The sequence below is a fragment of the Orbicella franksi genome, chromosome 1 (assembly GCF_964199315.1).
Source record: "Orbicella franksi chromosome 1, jaOrbFran1.1, whole genome shotgun sequence".
NCBI lineage: Eukaryota > Metazoa > Cnidaria > Anthozoa > Scleractinia > Merulinidae > Orbicella > Orbicella franksi.
Window position 1 is genome coordinate 23,692,756 of NC_138145.1, and position 18,878 is coordinate 23,711,633.

The following is an 18,878-nucleotide window of genomic DNA, read 5'->3' on the forward strand; positions in this document are numbered from 1 at the left end:
AATCTGTGAGAAAAATTAATGAATGCCAAGGAGTGTTTGGAAAGGAAAAAACTTTTGGAAACAAATTAATTCTCACAATTGGCAAAGAAAAAGAATCAAACCTTGTGCTGTTCTTGTATCTCTGGTACATCATTTTTACTCCGCAATTAAAACTAAAAGAGAGAGAAAAAAGTGGAAAGAAAAAGAGAAATTTAACTTGATTCACTCTAACTTGACTTGGGCTCAAACCTGACCCAAGAAATTACAGTACCACTCAGAGGTATGCAAACCATATAAAATGAGTTATTAACTACAGGCATTCTGTGTCCACCAGTTCATACAACATGTGGCATGTAACCACAAGATCGATTACTTTTGAAAACTAAATAGTCTACATATGAACCAAGGGGTCCAACAGGCCGGAAAGCATGAAGCGACTAGGAATAATATTTGTACTCCCCCCTGGATGGGATGCTAGTCCATCACAGGGATACCCCCAGCATTAAATTCGCCGGTACCATTTGTACACCTGGGTGGAAAGGGCCACTGTGAGAGTAAAGTGCCTTGCCCAAGAACACAACACAGTGTCCCTGGCCAGGGCTCGAACCTGGACCACTCAATCCAGAGTCAACACACTAACCATGAGGCCACCGTCCCTCCACAATATACTCCAAATATTAGTTTACAGCCTTCAAGTTTTCTTCATGAAAAACGGTTCCTTGGACAACGTTTGTTTCTGAGTTCAGATAAGGACTACACACATACACCACTGAAATGCAAAGGTGAATAGAACAATAAATCCTGCTTTATGCAAGTCTTCTGTTATGCAAACTGATCTCGATGTGTCGTCTACTAATGAGCATCATCAACCAGGTTAACAGCATTTGCGTTTCACTACCAACTGAAACACTAATGCGTTAAAACACATTTAGTTCAAAATGCAAACTAGTTTACTCCGAGTTTAAAACGCGCTTGATGGTTCACATATCTCTGAGTGGTACGTACTATATTTAAAGTAACAGTACCTGTTTATCACCACTTGCTCAATTTTTTCCTTCCTCCAACAGGTCATATTCCAGTGTCTGGTCCATCTTGATCTGACAGTAATGTTCCAAATTCACGCCGATGCCAATGACTTCATTGTCTGCTTGCTCCAGGTGCCACATGCAGTGGATAGACACTGGGGCCCTAAAGGAAAAGAAGAGAAACTCTTAGCCTTGAGTTTTAGTTAACCTCTCTTTCCGGTTCCTTCGTTTGTGTCTATCCATTGTCTCTAAAGGAGTCATGTTCAGTATTGATCACTTCATTTCTTTGGCAAAAATTACAAGAGCACAAAGTGATTGTCCTTAAGACTTCTATGACAAGACTTTAACTCGGACAGCAAGACTGCAATGAGTGACAAGTTGAATCACTTGACAGTAAAATTCGATTTTTGAGCACCTTAAAAACATTTCCTCTCTCCATCCCCCAGCAATCAGCAATGCTGATTTTTTCTATTTTCAAGACTGCACAGACTACAGCACCTACACAAGATTGAATTGGGGAGTGGGGGGTAAGAGAGAATTAACTCTAGATGTAAATGAAATAGATTAAGAGGTAAAATATCAAAAAGCATCATAATTTTCTTAGTGTCTCAGCTACTTTTGTAACTGATTGTCTGTAGTCTATTTGGCTAAACTTTAACAATATCTCTTATATTTCCAAGCTCCAAGCTCAAGTTTTGCCTAAGGTGGTGTTTATAGCAGCCACTTTTTCACAACAAAGTGAGTCTATCTCACTTTCATTCAATGCAATTCTCACCATGATACAATGGCTACAAGTTGTTCTTTGTTCAGTTGTCACATTTTGATCTGAAACCAGAAATTGTACCATTCCAAGCTGAGCAAAATTCTACTATTTCTGACCTGAAAGCAATGGCTTACCATTGCTGCTGACTTCACTATGATGTCGCAGTGACTAGGCGTATCATTTTCAGCACATAAAATTTGATATCAACCAATGGTTTTAGTGCTTTTCAACTTTCATTGTGCAAATTTTCAACCCATTTATATCGAAAAGTTAATTTGAAAATTATTTCTATTTCTAATCCTTTACCACTGGTCAACTGTTGACAATTCAGGAGATCCCAAGTGCAGTGCTGTGCAAAAATAGTGCATACAAACAATAACCATTACAATATGAAGCTTTATTCTTGTGATATTTTAGCCAATATCTCGGTGATATATCATACATATAAGAGGATGCATTACAAAGGTAATTTCAAAGAGATTATTAGCACTTCCCTGCGATATCTTGCTGAAATGTTGTTCTTACAAAATATCATTGTAGCGATATCTCGAAGAGCGTTGGACGAATTCAACATGATATCTTACTTAAGGATAATATCACCATAAGCTATGTCTCATAGAGTGAGAGCCACATCATCACAATACATTGTTCTAGCAAATAACACCACAGGGACATATCATAAAGCAAGATAAAACTCTCTTCACTCTAAAATTAAGAAAGGGGCACTAGGTTGGTTAGCACTGTAATCTAAGCTTAATCTAAGGTTAATCTAAGTTACTATATAAAACACTTCAAGCAAAATATTATTCAAATATTGCCAATATTTGCCACTACTCGTTTTTTATCATAGTATACAATAATAATAATAATTATAATTCTCAAGGAGTGGTTTAATTTGTTCCTGTAGATTTTAGACAGCACTTAATTTCAAGAAGATGGATAGGAGAGGTATTGCTTGCATGTACAAATTATTTGTTCTTATGTTTACATGAATTTTTAAGTAGACCCTTTGATAACCAAGACTTCCTAAACTGATATATTTCCCTTTAATTTTTGAGTGGAAAACATGTGTCATAAACTTCAGGAAATTTATTAAAGAAACTTAATTGTTGTTTGGAACATTATACCCAGGAAATTGACACATACTTTCAAGTTGTTAGAGGGTCTTGGAGAAACTTCAAGTTGTCGGCTTCGTTCTTATTGAACAAATATGGTATATTTATTTGTCTCAGCAGGTATATTAGCAGAGCAAATGGAAAAATATAATTACAGGTAAATGATCTCATATGTCAGAAAATAATAAGCCACCTATTTGGTTTTTGAAGTCAAAGTAGTTAGTGAAAATATTATTGATACAGGTTGCTGTGTGTGAGATTATCCTGGGTGGTACCGAAATCAACAGTGGAAACATAAAAGAGTAAAACCCATCCAAAAGTTCTACAGAGGCATTATGATTTTGGTGATTTAATAAATTCAAATTATAATAATCACCCATTAAAAAACATATCTTATTTCTCCCTTCAGGCTCTGGCTAAAACTTAGCCTGCGTAGCACAAATTCAGTAATTTTTTAAGCATTGAGCGCGAGCACAAAGCGGCAAAGCCACGAAAAGGAGCGGCGAAGCTCCCAGATTTAGTAGTTTCACTCGTGTTTGCTTGCGGTTAGCTTTTGTTTGTTACGGACAGCATTATATTGCATATGGCCCTGTCCGACAAATAAAAGCTAACCCACAAGCAAATATAAGTGAAACTAACCGCAAGCAAACAGTGCATTCGGCATTCGGCGTTCTGCAAATTACCCCTGCCGCACTGAGCGTGTCCACAAAAATACTAATTAACATTTTGGTTTGGCAGTCTCTAAATTATACCCACAATAGCATTTTTCCCATGAGGTCTTATGATCTCGATGTAAATAGTGTTTTCATCACCTCATCAACATGAGTACTTTTATCGTCACGGTTTTCGAAATCAAGATCATTTGACACGTACAATCCAACACCCCCGCCTGATCAATATGAGGTTCATGTAAACAAAATCGTACAAAGTTGGATTACAGTCATGATCGAAATGAAAAGGGCATTTCAGAGCTCATAAAACAACAATGCAAACTCCTCATCGCCTAAACGACTAAATGATAATTAAAAGTAATTGGTTTTTTTACGGCTTCCGCCGAACATTCGAGCGATAATGGCAAACATAAAGCAGTATAAAGTTGCCAAAAAACTCATAACATTGTAACAATTAGGATAGAGTTAACAGGAGCTTATCAAGACTCTCTGAAGCGGGCTTAGCGAGAGAACGATGAATTTGATGTTATAGCACAGGCTTTTTACGAGGTTTGACATTAACTTTCTCGAGAATGCTTCAGAGTTTAATCGCGATGTCACTTATAGAGAAATGAATTAAAATAAGATGTTTCAAATAGTATTCAAAATGTTGCCGCGCTATTACGAGCACGAGTGGGTTTCTAGTAAATAATTTTGCATTTAATACTCGAGCTTTCAGTAGAAATTTTAAAAAAAATAGCTAATATAAAAGGAGAAAAAAAATATCTGGACTCACGGCTAGGTCTATCCTCAACCATCAGTCTATCCAGGACAAAATATGTCACCTTTCCTTGCATCTCTCCATCCACGCGCATGGCGCGCCTGATGCTCGAGTTCTGGTTGAAACTCAACTCCAAATTCAACTGTTTTTCCGAGACAAGCTTTGCCTTCGCTTCTGTGATAAACCAAGTTTCATCGTCACCTTTACACATTTTATCAATCCGGATGCCATTTCGACGGCGATGACTCTCGAGGTCTCGATCGAGGTGTTCCATTTTACCCGTGCGTGCGAGTTCATGTTCCGTTACGGTCATTAAGTATGTTGTCACATTGTGTCCAACTGGCCCAAATACGGGAGCTTACAACACGACGCCGCCGAGTGAATTTACCTTCGAATCTCGCAATTGCCTAGATCAGTTCAGTGCGCGTATGGCTCTAAAAACGTGCTCAGGCTGAATATGCAATTACTCCAAACGAAGATACGAAAAATTAACCGTCGTCGTTCGCATTGTTAACGTTAGGGAGCTTAAGAAAACCACGACGCACAACGGCAACTTCACTAAACAAAAGGTTTGATGAGGGGAACAATGGCTGTGCACGTGCATTATAATTCATGGTACATTTCTTTGCCGTCCTCTGCAAAACAACAACGTGAAATGACCAAATTCTGCGTTGTCAGGAGAACGTGAACCACGACAGCTAATTTTTTAAATTTTTTATTTCGAATTTATCGTTGTGTCCTAGATTCAGTTTCGTTATAGCTTTGACAGTGATAAACAAAGTAAATGACTCTAGAGTACCACGAGATTCGTAGGTAAAATATAAATTCATTTTTTAATCGACGTTGTCCTCGGCGTCGTCGTCGTGGTTTCTTAACCTCCCTGTTGTTTTACAGAGGACGGTAGACTACGAGTAGTCCCTCTTTCGCTTAGTCCGTCCAGGATTTCGCGCGGTCATTTTTTTCTCGCGGTTTTCTTTCGGGCCACGTAACACGGACTAAGCGAAAGAGGGACTACTCGTAGTCTAAGAGGACGGCTAAGAAATGTATAAACTTTGATAACGTACGTGCACAGCCATTGTTTTGCTCACTAAACCTTGGTGGCCTTCTCGTTGCCGTCGTCGTCGTGTTTTACTTAAGCCCCTTGACATCTGAAGTGGACGATTTTGATCAGGAACGCATTTCGTTTACTTAACGCACGTTTCCTAATATTCTAACCTTAATAGTACTCCGTCCTTCGGAGTACTGAAAATAAATCGTTACAAATTAACGACCTTACTCGGTGAATTTTTGTAAATTTATAGAAATGACAACTTTGAAATGCAGTCGTGGAAAGCTTCTCGCTGTGTACACGTCGTATTCGTAAGTACATTTTGTCAAGTGACTCAGTTGCAGTACTTTCTCCTGGACAGCTTTTCTTTGCAAGCTGATTAAATGAAGAACATGCACGCAAACAAGGAAGTATTTACTGCAAATTTACGGCGGTCGAGGTAAACACAAAGATTCTTGTGCTTGTTTGAAATAAGTCGTCCAAACTTTTTTATAAGCCATCTTTGTGCTTGTCTTGGAAGGTCTAAAAAATACAAAGACCAATTACTTCTGTTCTTACTGAAATCTATTACACAAGAATGCTACGATTTACTCAAGCACGTTCTTCGATCAAGTCATTTTGTTCACAATAAAACAAAGGAAACAAAGCCACACGGACGATATAAACGCAATCGAACATTAACATAGTTTGATTAAGTATACAGATATCTGTCAGTGTCGGTCTACTAGACATTTTCTCTTTATTTTCTTGGTATAGCCTAGTTTTCTTTCGCGATTATTTCAGTGCATCTATTAATTTATAATACAAAGTCTTGCAACGACGAGTCCCACAGTTTTGCCAATGGTCGACTCCGTGTCACATCCGTTGTAGCGTTCGAATTTTAATACGTGAACTCAAGCGGAGCAATTGGTCATGAATTTTAAAAGTATATATATATGTCTGTTAGCAGCGCTCCACCATTAAGCACAAAATCGTTTTCTTTAACAGCTAGCTCACTAAGAAATTAATTTTCATTTCGGAGGAACCTAAATAATTTCGATCGATCGAATGAGGGAAAAAAGCACAAGGAAGTAGATAAGCGAACAGTAGCGAAAAATTAAAAACAAAAAACAAAACAAAAAAAACAGTTCTAAGACTGCTTTGTTTTGCTGACTCGAAAATACCTGAAATCCGACGAAAATGAACAAAGCGAAAACTGTAAACAAGGTTCATCGGCTTTAAGATTTCATTCGTAGAAGGAAGAACTGTCGTGGTGAACGTTTGAAACCAAAAAGAAATCCAAACAACGCAACATGAAAAGGGCTTTGATAACGATCTGCATCATTCTGTTACTGGTCGGGACTTCAATGTCCTGGCGAAGAAGACGGCGGAGGCGCAGGTGCAGCGCTAGAAACTGTCAAGTGGATAGCTGGACAAGTTGGAGTTCTTGTTCATATCGGTGCGGTACGAGCGGCACACAATCACGAACGCGGCGACAGGTACAGGCCGCGTCGTGCGGTGGCTCTTGTCCTTACCGCATGCGTGAAACGCGAGCCTGTAACAGAAATAATTGTCGAAACGGTGGCACGCCGCGCAGTAGTGGATGTAGCTGTAGATCTGGATTCCGTGGCACTTGTTGTGAATATGGTGAGTTCAGGCTAAGAAGTATTTGTTTAACCTCGTAAAGTGTCAAAATTAGCTAATAGTCCTAATACGATCTCACGAATTCAATAGACTGAATCGAAAGAGAAAAGATCAGTTTAGTTGCCAATACAATGCCTGATATTATTCGAAGTTTTAGAAGTATTTCAGTGTCAAAATGCAATCCGCGTAGATCAACGTGTATATAAAGGAGCTTAGCAAATACTAACCAAAGCTACAACAATTGCATCCTTACAATATATGTAATATTTACGGTTATCGAGACTCGTCAGATGCTAATTCCCACTTCGCTTTCCCCAGTAGCGCTAGATATGCGTTAGAACAGCGCTGTGATTGGTCAATTGGTAACACTTAAGTTTGAAGTGGAATATGGTCGCTAAAAATGTTAGCCTAGAAAAAATCTAAATGATAAACTATTTTATTTTCTTGTTATTAAAATCCCTTTAGCTCTTAAAAACAACACCTACTTGTACGTGTATTAATTAAAGCAGCACATTCTTCTTACACCTTATTATGGAGGTCCCACTCAGGGATTTTGGGATACCAGATATTTAGCTGAAATATTTACGGGATACAGGATATTCGGGGGGGGGGGGGGGAGGAACTAGTGGCATATAGGACATTTAAAACAGATATCCCGGGATATCAGGAAGGAAAAATCATAATTTTCATAATTGGAATTAATGGAATACAGGATATTTAGGCCAAAAATTCAGGGGCTAGGGGATATTCAGACCCCCTCCCCCCCCCCCCTTAAAGAGCCCTAGAGCATTATGTACATATTCTCGTGAGCAAAAGAGTGTCAAGTAAAGTATCAAACGGGTACAGGAGAACAAGAAAGTGTATTTCTATGTATATCAATCAGTTTAACTTAAGAAAAACATGGAAGTTTTGTCATTCTTTGTGGAGTACCATTAGCAGGAGCCCATGCCGGGGGTCCACATCCAAGACTACTGACAGCAAAGTTAAAGTTAAACTAAGTTAAACCCTTCCACTTTTAAAATCTGCACATGGGATAAGTGTATTAGAAATGACTGGGCAATAATTATTTAATACAATAACAATAAATTGTTAATTACTTAATTGATTGATCAATCAACTAATTTTATATTTTCCTCTTCAATGCTACCACCCTGAACTTTTAAAAATTTCCTGGGGAAATGCCCCAGACTGGCTGGTAATTGAGACCCTAGAGTAGACACCAGACGTAATTTATTATTCTGTAGGTTGCAAGTTGCAGGTTGAAAAGACCCGACGCAGCTGTTAGGCTTACAATGAGCAACCTAAGCTAATTTAGGAAAACCAGAGTGCTATTCAGGCTAACCACAGTGCTAAGTAGACTCACTCAGACCTAATAGTATATTATCTAAACTTATATTTCTGAAAAAGAAACTGCGTATAATATCAGGTGACATGTTCAGCCTAGAAAAGGGCTCCTGGCAATTATTATTACTCTCCTAGAATGTGACACCATTTACCAAAAAACAATAAACAATGAAAGTGACCATGAGTGACCACAATTAAAATTACATCAAAATATTATGTGAGTGATGTTACACATGCATTATGACAGCAATAAATAGTGACCTATATACCAAAACTGAGATTATTTACTAAAGCCAAAGACAACCCGACGCCAAATAAACATGCAAACAAAGGAAAGCACCTGAGTAGGGAAAAAGGATGGTGTAATGCATGACAATGTTTACTTTGAACTGCGGTATTTTGAAGTAATTTAGAGGAACTTTTCCATTTCTTAAATCAGATCATGTGCTAGATCACTTTAGTTTCATTAAAGCTACCATGGGTTCACCTGGAAGAGGCAGGTTTTACAGTTGATGATATCCTGCAAGCAGACTTGCTTCTTTGTACTTTAGGGAAAAAGACTGAGTTGATCCATTATGAAAGAATGTGCCATCCATATACATGGATCTTCACAGAACTAGTTTTTCTTCCTTACAGATGTGAACGAATGTCTGAAAAACCCATGCCAGCACACCTGTATGAACACACATGGTAGTTTCACTTGCCGCTGTCATTCCTGCTACACCAAAGTTGGACTCAAGTGTTACCTTTGGCAGTGTAAAATCAACAATCAGTGTTACTCATATGGTTCAGTGAATCCCAGCAATCAGTGTCAGGTAAGATGAGAGCAAATATTTAAGACTAATCCTACAAAATAGGGTAGAATATCGCTTAATACCTTAGTTATCTAAGCTCACATGGCTGTAAATAACAAGCCAAGTGGGCTAAGTCAGATATAATATAAACCATATATAAGCATTGAAATAATTGATGAAAAAGAGTTCAGTTACGGGAGTAAAGTAGGCAGGAACTGTGCGAGAGGCAGAAAACAAAAAGGAGAAAAGCGAGATCCCCAAGGTGGCAGAAGCCAAGAGAAATAAGAAAACCCTTTGCAGCCCTAAGTCAAAGGGTAAGAAAAGAAAGGCAAACATTAAACCCATCAAGGATGGTAGAAGAACGATAGCAAAGGATACATGCAAAATGCAGGTAGCACCCCTAGGGTGAAGAGAAGAATGATGAGTCGTTTAAAAAAAAATAATGTTGCCTGAATGGTATATTGCTGTTCAACAGGATTGTAACAGTGCCAACAAGCTAGCCTGGACAAACAACAATGCTTTGAGGTGCAATGATAATGTGGCTTGCACTAAAAATGATCGGTGTTCAAATGGTGCCTGCTCTGGAACGCCATTCACATGCCTTGTGTGTGAAGAGTGTTACAACGATGCGTGCCGCGTGAAAGCAGGATTCTGCGTGATCAACGATGGTGGAACACGAAAATGTTTTAAGCACGGAGCTGTCCGACCCGGCTATCCTTGCCAGGTAAAACACAGTAGTGATCAGCTACTACAGTAGTAACACAGTATTGATAGCTCTGTATGATCAATAGTAATCAAACACTAGTAGTGATCAGCTTGTAGTTTCTCTGTTGATAAATCATCTTTGCAAAGGAAGGTAATGGGAAGGAAAAATTTTGTTATCAGAGAAGGGAAGTCTTGTTCTCTCCTAGATAATTTTAGACAAGGTAAGAAGGGCTATTGGGAGGATTTAGCTTTCCTCACTCAGTTTTATAGCAAAACCAGTCACAAAGTAAATTATAATCATACATTTGAACCCCTATTAAGCGGCCATCCTTGGGGAAATGAGAGGTGGCCGCTTAATAGGGGTTTGTTTACCTGGAATATTTTCACCATCACGTTAATTTCTTGGTGAGCTGGAGTCACTTCAAAACAATCATGATAAATGTGTGTTCAAATGTTTTCATCACTAGTCACCTTCTAGTTTGGAATTTTCTAAAACAAAATTAATTTACACACATTAAATTTTGGGTGGCCGTTTTATAGGGGTAAAAACAATAGGAAATCCCTCATCTGGATGAACAAAAGGTGGCCGCGGCCACTTAGTAGAGGTGGCTGGTTAATAGGGAATTTATTTACAATATTTTACCTACAATAATTTCAGGACTTCAATAACTGGCCGCTTAATAAGGGGTGGCTGCTTAAAAGTTAAAGAGGTTCAACTGTAGATGGAAAACCTGGTTTAGTAGTTCTGTTGTTTGCTGAGGACTGTAAGCAAAAGCCACCTCTGGGACTAGCCTCAATGAATAGCTTGCTCTGACAAGTGCAAGCTCCACAAATACCATTTTACAAAATACTACATAATAATCAAAGGCCCCTTAGAGCCGCAATCTTGGACAAAATGAATGAAAAATTAACAACACTCCTCCCCCATTTCAATGATAAAAAAATGACTCGTTCTGGTTGTAGTGCCAGTTTATCATTCATCCAGGGAAAGGGTGGTTTTATTTCTTATTTCATTCTGTCCAAGATTGCAGCTCATGGATGAATCTGATTAGAGTAATAGAAATTAGAAAAGGAAGTTCAATAAAAAAAGAGTGACCACAAGTGAGATTCCATCAAATATGTCAGTGAGATTACACAGTCATGTATTATGACATCAATAAATAAAGTGGTTGACCCAACGCGAAATAAGCACGCAAACAAAGAAAGCACCCGATCAGGGACAAAAGACAGTGTTATGCATGGCAATGTTTTTATTAACTGCTGTACTTTCAAGCATGTTAGAGGAATTTTGTGATTGCATAAATTTAATAATATTGCTATTCAACAGGATTGTAATAGTGCCAATAACCTAGCCTGGACAAACAACAATGCTTTGTCGTGCAGTGATAATAAGGCGTGCACTAAAAATGACCGGTGTTCAAATGGTGTCTGCTCCGGAACACCATTCACGTGCCTTCTATGTGAAGAGTGTTACAAAGACACATGCCATGCGAAACCAGGATTTTGCGCTATCAGCGATGGTGGAACACGAAAATGTGTCAATGGAGGAGCCTACCGACCTGGCTATCCTTGCCAGGTAAAATAGCCATTTACTATTGCATACACAGTAGTGATCAGCTTAATAATTTCTCAATCTGTTGATAAAATCTCTGAGAAGGAAAGTTATGAGAATGAAGAAGTTGATTGTCAGAGAAAACAGGTCTTGTTCTCTCCTGAAGAATTTTAGATGATGTAGTAAGGACCAGTGGGAGGATTTAGCTTTCTAACTCAGTTTTACAGCAAAATCAGTCACAAAGTAAATTATAATTGAAGATTGAAAACCTGGTTAGTAGTTTTGTTGTTTGATGAGAAATGCCAGCAAAAGCCAACTTTGCGATTAACTTCAATGGATAGCTTGCTCTAACAAGTGCAGCTCCACTAATGCCATTTTACAAAACGTACATGTATTATTAAAAACTGGATCATTGGACAATGCAATTCAAGAGTTTTCATTGGCTTACCCATCTGAGAAATTATACCATGCTAGATGGTAAGTTTACGCATAATTTTTGGGGGCGTTTTTGTTTTCATTTTATTTTAGTTTTCTATTTTTGTGGGCATTTTTAATAGAACAATTATTCCACTCATGCTTGTTAGATATGAGATGATTAGAGCAGAGCATTCATTTGCCTAATTACATTTACTTGGATCTTTTTAAAATGACAAAGAGTTAAAATGAGTTAAAAGTTGTCATGTGGTATTGCATCTGTGAACTGAAGTCTATTAAAAGACAATGTTTCAAGGAAGATCCAGCAATGCTTTAATCTTGTCTCTTTGGTATATCCTTTCTTTCTCTTTCAGTGGTGTTATCCATGTAACAGCAGCAGCACATGGTCAAATCTTGATGGTGTAGCGTGTGATGATGACAACAAATGCACACGTGGAGACACATGTAAGAGTGGCCAGTGTGTAGCAACACCCTTCACTTGTAACTCTGTGTGTCACTACTGTAATGGAAATGGCTGCAGTCTGAAAGCAGGATATGGATTTGTGAACAACACGTGCACATGTAAGATAGCAGGTGGGTGTGGTGTAAAGAGTTACTTAATGGCCTGTCCAGTAGGCAAAATACTGATGTAAAACTCGCTTTTTACGAGTATGACTGCAACTATTATGTATACCTCAACACAGAGGTTGACTAAGAACTCTATAACGCAATGACATAACTCATTCATTCAACCATACATGTTTAGGAGTCTTGTAGCAGCCTCCCAAGGCTTTGACAATTTGAACTTTCACCATCTTGGACTTGAATGCAAGAAGGAAGCCCGCAAATGAGTTTGGCACTCCTGTTACTCCACTCACCACAAGTGCTAAACAACAAAAGTTATCCGAATCCTCACAAGTGCTCGCAGCATATTTTCATTGGAGAATAGGGATCAGATATATAGTCTTAACTGCTGTAGGTATTAGGTACAGAGAATCGATATATCAATACATACATGTAGCTCAAAACAAATAATAACCAATGATTAATTTTGCTCTTTAGGTCAGGACTATAGTCATAAAGCATTGAACCCATCAAACCAGTGCCAGTGGTGTGATTTGTATGATGCAGCAGCTCGTGGTAAGAGCACATGGAGTAATTGTCCTGGAGGGGCGTGTGACGATCAAGACAAGTGCACCAAACAGGATACATGTAATGCTGGCAGGTAAATAATGTGATTACAAAAGAAACAAACAGTTTCTTTATGTTAGGCAAGGTAAATTTCCCTGGGTAGTTCATACATGTAGCTCATTTGCAAACAAACTACAAACATTACTCCTTGTCTGTGAATATTATTTCTTGAGTCTCAGGGTACAGATAATGTCCATGATCAAGTTGACATAGATATCAGTGAATCTGTTTAAAACTAAGCACAGTATGACCTTATTTTGTTTTGTTTATGTTTGTATTTCTCAATTTGATTTTGCTTTACTCTGGATTTTTTTGTTTACCACACAAAACAGTATTTTCTTAGTTACCAATATTGCTTTATTGCTGTCACAAAGCACCTCACATTTCAAGAGCTAACAACCACACCAGATGACCAAGTTCAAAAGGAGAGCTATTTATTGTCAGAACCACACTAGTATTTAGTAGGTTAGCTGGTTATGAAAATTAAACTTTCGCTCTGGAATGTTGGCAACGTTGTCTAAACAAGATGAAAGCTGGTTGGAAGAACATAGTAAAACACGTTACACAATTCTATCTCCTCCTTGCTGCTTCACCTGTACCAAGATATGCATACATGTAACTCTTATTATATTGGTTCCAATACTGTAGCTGAACACTGTACAAGCCTAATCCAAGATTTTAATCAACCATATCCTTCTAAATTGACAGATGTGTAGGAAAAGACTACTCTTGTCAATCATCTTATCCTTCATCAAGTTGTAAGAGGACTTCTGAGTGTGTTGGTGATGGAACTTGTCAAGTGATCATGAGGTCACGTGGAACAATTTGTCGCCCGGCTGTGGACGTCTGTGATCAACCCGAAAGGTGGGTAACGTTATTCTACATATATATACAGTTTGATCTTGACTTTATTGTCACTGTCCTGAATTGTTAAAAACAAAAGAAACGCCTTTTTGTATCCACATTTTGATGAAAATGGCATTTCGACAAGTTCTTGACTCTTCATCACATAGTTGTAATGAAGCAATAATAGAAATACAAAGCATGGGATTATCAGTGCGTTAGAATTTTTAAAATTTCCAAGATTCAATATGATCATTAAGTCACGCTCCCAAATACTATGAACATCACTATATAAAAAAACACTGGTTAAACTTAAAATGTATTGGGCTCATTATTTACAGGTGTGACGGAAGCCTTGGAACATGTCCCCATGCGGTGAAAGACAAGATTACCCTTACAACTGGCACTGTCCAATTAATGGATCACAAATTTAAGTCAGTCGTGAGCTATCAGTATTTTACAGACAAACTTTACCTCAAAATTTCCGGCTTTTGTGTCTCATGTGGCCAGCTAACCCTTAAATGGTTTCTTCTGCCGTCAACATCCACCTGTTCCACTACCTCTACAGTGAGCGGCACATTTCCTAACAACAACTTGCAGCAAACATTGACCGGGCTTACTCTTCAAGTCAATAGAAGATACAAAGTTTCCATACAAGCCTATGATATGAGAAACAATGCTGCACAACTTGTCTGCACTGGCGTTGTAATAATTAAAACATCAAATCAAAGCACAGGTTAGGAACTTTACTGTTCCATAATTATAGCCACCATAAAGATGCCATAGAGCCTGTATCTACAGAGCTTTATGGGTCTTTATGAGGACATCTTCATGGAGCTCGGTAAAATCTTGTAAAGGGACTACATTTAGGGTTAGACAATAATACAGTGAAACTTCTACTAAGCAGACCCCCAATTAAGCAGACACTTATGGCAGCCTGGTCCTGAAATAAACGTCTTATATTTCCCTTTATAACAAACCCCTATTCAGCGGACACCTCTATTAAGTGGACGCAGACACTAAAATAAATTGTATTTGGCTAATTTCTGTTGTTAAAAAAACTCTATTAAGCAGAAACCAGACTGAATTGACAATGTGGCATTGGATTACGTCCTATCAAATAGTCGATTAAATACCCGTATTATCATTGCTGTATTGAAAGGGCATTACATGCATTTCAAACAAATTAAAGTTGGATGCCCTCTATTAAGCGGAGACTTGGGAAGTTCCCAAGGGTGTCCATTTAGAAGAGGTTTCACTGTATGAGACTCTTGAGGGGGTAGGGGGGGGAGGGTTGGTGGGTGATTTAACAGAGGCATTTTTTTCAGCAATGTCATCCACTAGGAATTTTTTCCTCAAGGCATGTGTATGCATGATATTTTTTTCCAGTGTAACATGCTTTTTTTGGCTCACTGAACATGTGTGAAATTTTTTTTCAGCAGTGATCATTTACATGATTGTTTTTTGGTACAAGTATTCTTACAGGATATTCTTTTTCGAAATCACCCACCCCACTCCCTCCCCCTCAAAAGTCTAATGGTCCACCCCCTTATGTTTGTGTTTAAAAAATAAATGTGGTTGCACTGTCATATTTTTAAACTGCTGCTGGGATGAATACAAAATGGGATCAGAACTTGCACATACCTCTTAACTGTTCAACAGAGCCTAGGCACTGCTGTTTTCCTCCATAGTCAGTATAAATTGTCTCTACAACTTTGTTGAATACAGCTATGTTGCCTTCACATGCCAACCTTGAGGATTATATACAGTGTGTAGGTCAATTCAAACAAATAATAACATATAAGCTGGGAGAAAGTAAGGGAGGCGCGGTGGCCTCATGGTTAGTGCGCTTGTCTCCGGATCGAGCGGTCCGGGTTCAAACCCTGGCCGGGGACATTGTGTTGTGTTCTTGGGCAAGACACTTTACTCTCACAGTGCCTCTCTCCACCCAGGTGTATAAATGGGTACCGGCGAACTTAATGCTGGGGGTAACCCTGCAATGGACTAGCATCCCATCCAGGGGGGAGTAGAAATACTCCTAGTCGCTTCATGCTACAGAAACCGGGATAAGCTCCGGCCTGATGGGCCACTTGGCTCGCATGCAGACTTTACCTTACCTGGGAGAAAGTAAACATCTTTTGTCACAACATTTATGTCTAACCAAAGGGGATACCACCACAATAATATTGGGTGGTACAATGTTATTTAATGTTTATAAAATCTAGAAAATATAGTGCAGATTTTGTAAGGGTTTTTATATATCAAGCAACTTTTCAATAAAAATTAAATGCTGGGAGTCTTGTACAATGTTCAATTTCAATAGGTCACTATATTCTCATTTGGGTAAAAGCCACGTCATGACTATTAGTCAAATTGGAAAACTATGTGTGTTTGTGGCAAACACCCAGTTGGTTATTTAGGTCCCCTGGGAGATTCCCAGAAGCTTATATATGCCCCTTGCATGCGAATCTTGCTATTCTCACAAGTCTAGTCTACTCGACAGCTAAACCAAGTTTCCCCACCCACCTCCTGTACAGCGATGCTAGCAAATCCCTTCACCAAGTAATTCTACATGTACGTCTTTTGCAAAAAATTTTCACCTATAACTTATCCTTCATAAGGGTATTGTGCAAATGGAAATTAAGTACTATCTGAAAAAGGCATTCTGATTTACAAGTTTCAGGGCTCAACACTAACGGTAGCCAACTAGCCACAGACTAGTAGAAATTTAGTTTTGGCTAGTATGTTTTTGACTTCCACTAGCCACTTTGGTTAGTAAACAAAATGAAATTGGCCGAACTAGTTTCTGTCTTCCTCAAGGAAGTCAAACACTAACACTTCACTCAGAAACAAGGTCAGAATTTCATTGTGAGCGTATCATGTTTACTTTTCGCTGTGTGGTACTTGAAAGGGTATAAAAACTGAACATGTTATTATATCTTTGAAAGAAATACTGACAAAGACAACAGCATTTTCTGACAGCACACATCAATCTTCTTTTTTTTTACAAAATTAGTAGAACAAAACATGAGCATCCTGATAAAATCATGCGCAAAATCGTGCCAAACTGTAAAGGGATAACATTTCATTTAGCGTAACAACACATAGTGATTTGTCGTTGTTTCCATACAGACAAAACTTATACCACTGCAGAAATAATTACATGAGAAAGATTTATTTCCTTTGACATTTAATAGCAGTCCAGTTTCACAAACACTGCTTTTGAAACAGTTTGAATTTTACAGCTCCTGTCTGTGAAGAGACTGAAGAAGTCTCAACAGTTTTTACAATGACGTCTTAGGGTCTTGATATTTTCCCAAGCAAGTCTCAAAGAAAAACAGGGTCCTGAATGTCTTTTCGGGAAAATCGCTGGATTTTTTTTTGTGATCTGTTGGCCTGAGAGATTTGATGTGAGGAAAACACGAGGCAATTTAACAAAATTCAAACTTGCATAATTCGGTGATAAATTGGTTTGCCTTAGTGTTTAACGTTACCAGTCAAGTGTGACACAAGGTGTGCCGACTATAATTAATTTTATGTCAACTCGTTAAGAGGTTTCAAGAGTCGCTTGCATTGTGCTTTGAAGTCTTGCTAGTAATTCTGCTGTTATTGGACCTAGCCAACATCAAGGCTTGGCTAATAAAATTTTTTTGGGCTAGTAACATCTAAGTTGTCACTAGCCACCAGGCTAATAAGTTGGAAAGTTAGTGTCGAGCCCTGAGTTTGATAATGGTATGAAATCAAACCTCCCAGACACAAAGGAAAGTGCTTAAAGTAGATTTTCCTCAATAACTTTGGCCAATTTTGGGCATCTTCAGGGGAAAATTGTGGAGTAATAAATTGACACATTCTTGTGGTTGACTTGGCAGAGCTCTAAGACATTCATTTTTTTTAGAGTCGAAAAGGTAAAATTGCTGATCAGTTGGATTTTGTTTTGTTTTGTTTTGCGGGCATCTCAGCATTCTGCAATAGCCAAGATACAGTTTAATCCCTATTAAATGGCCATCCTTGGGAAATGGATAGTGGTTGCTTAAAGGGGGCTGGCCGTTCAATAAAGGTGTAAACAATAGAAAAACCCTTATCGGCACTTTGATTACTGGCCGCCTTATAGGGGTGGCCGTTCAATAGATGGCTGCTTAACAGGGGTTTGACTGTATTAGTGATGTGGCCAATTGTTGTATAATATGTACCAACTAGAGAACTGTTAGTTGTTGAAACAAAGAGTTCTTTTGTTTCATTGCCAGGGAATTTGAACAACAAAAACTGTGTTTGTAAACAAATATCCTCCCTATATCATTTGCTAGAATAAACATTTTAAAACAAAATTGTCACTCAAGCAGATCAACTACATGCACAAATTATCTAGTAAACAAGCATGTCATGGATTGTAACCAGTGTGGGAGTGGGGTCCATTATGTTCACCTGAGAAATGAATTCACATTGTATCTAGGCCTATATTACCATGTTTACTCAATTAAATACCACGGCGTTTATTAAATTTTTTGTGACTCAAGTGTGGCATTTATTCGAGGGCAGCATTTATACAAGGGCAGCCTTTATTTAAAATCCAATTTATTTCTTGCAAACAATAGTGTGGTAAGAGCATTGAAAGAGCATTGAAGTATAGTCACTTCGAACTGAAAAACATTGTTATCAATGAAAGCAAATTTCCACTTGAAAGCTTATTTAAACTGAACTAACATATAACCGCCTTTGGCGAGTTGGATTCCCTCACTAAATATTATTATTATTATTATTATTATTATTATTATTATTATTATTATTATTATTATTATTATTATTATTATTGTTCTCGTGTTCAGATTATATTCCTTTGAGCTTCAAATGTACTGATTTTAAAACATTGTAGCCATCAAGGGAAATAAATTTTTTAGGTTTGCTCAAACTTGATTATTACCGCATTTGCCTTTTGAGTTTGTTATTCGAATAAACGACACATCATGATGCAGCATTTATTCAAGGGCAGTGTTTATTAATAGGGACCTTTAGATTGGACTAGGTGTACGCGATTGAGTACGAGTACAATTTTC

General features: G+C 38.1%; 2 protein-coding genes across 4 annotated transcripts; one reads left to right on the forward strand and one right to left on the reverse strand.

Moving 5' to 3' along the window:
- Positions 1-1,022: 1,022 nt before the first annotated feature.
- LOC145478942 (uncharacterized) lies at positions 1,023-5,032 on the reverse strand. Of its 2 annotated transcripts, none has more exons than XM_081457147.1 (2): positions 4,329-5,029; positions 1,023-1,159 (listed from the first exon to the last, which is right to left on the reverse strand). In XM_081457147.1, exons 1-2 carry the CDS (start codon positions 4,624-4,626, stop codon positions 1,023-1,025), a joined length of 435 nt encoding a protein of 144 aa, XP_081313273.1. In that variant the 5' UTR covers positions 4,627-5,029. The 2 variants fall into 2 exon arrangements, with proteins under 2 accessions (XP_081313273.1, XP_081313281.1); XM_081457155.1 differs by having other exon boundaries at positions 1,081-1,167; positions 4,329-5,032.
- LOC145478513 (uncharacterized) lies at positions 2,661-18,508 on the forward strand. Of its 2 annotated transcripts, XM_081456573.1 has the most exons (9): positions 2,661-2,715; positions 3,000-3,039; positions 8,965-9,143; positions 9,598-9,846; positions 11,155-11,403; positions 12,168-12,387; positions 12,856-13,018; positions 13,693-13,848; positions 14,169-18,508. In XM_081456573.1, exons 3-9 carry the CDS (start codon positions 9,006-9,008, stop codon positions 14,566-14,568), a joined length of 1,575 nt encoding a protein of 524 aa, XP_081312699.1. In that variant the 5' UTR covers positions 2,661-2,715; positions 3,000-3,039; positions 8,965-9,005; the 3' UTR covers positions 14,569-18,508. The 2 variants fall into 2 exon arrangements, with proteins under 2 accessions (XP_081312699.1, XP_081312692.1); XM_081456566.1 differs by lacking the exons at positions 2,661-2,715; positions 3,000-3,039 and adding an exon at positions 6,654-6,987.
- Positions 18,509-18,878: the final 370 nt, after the last annotated feature.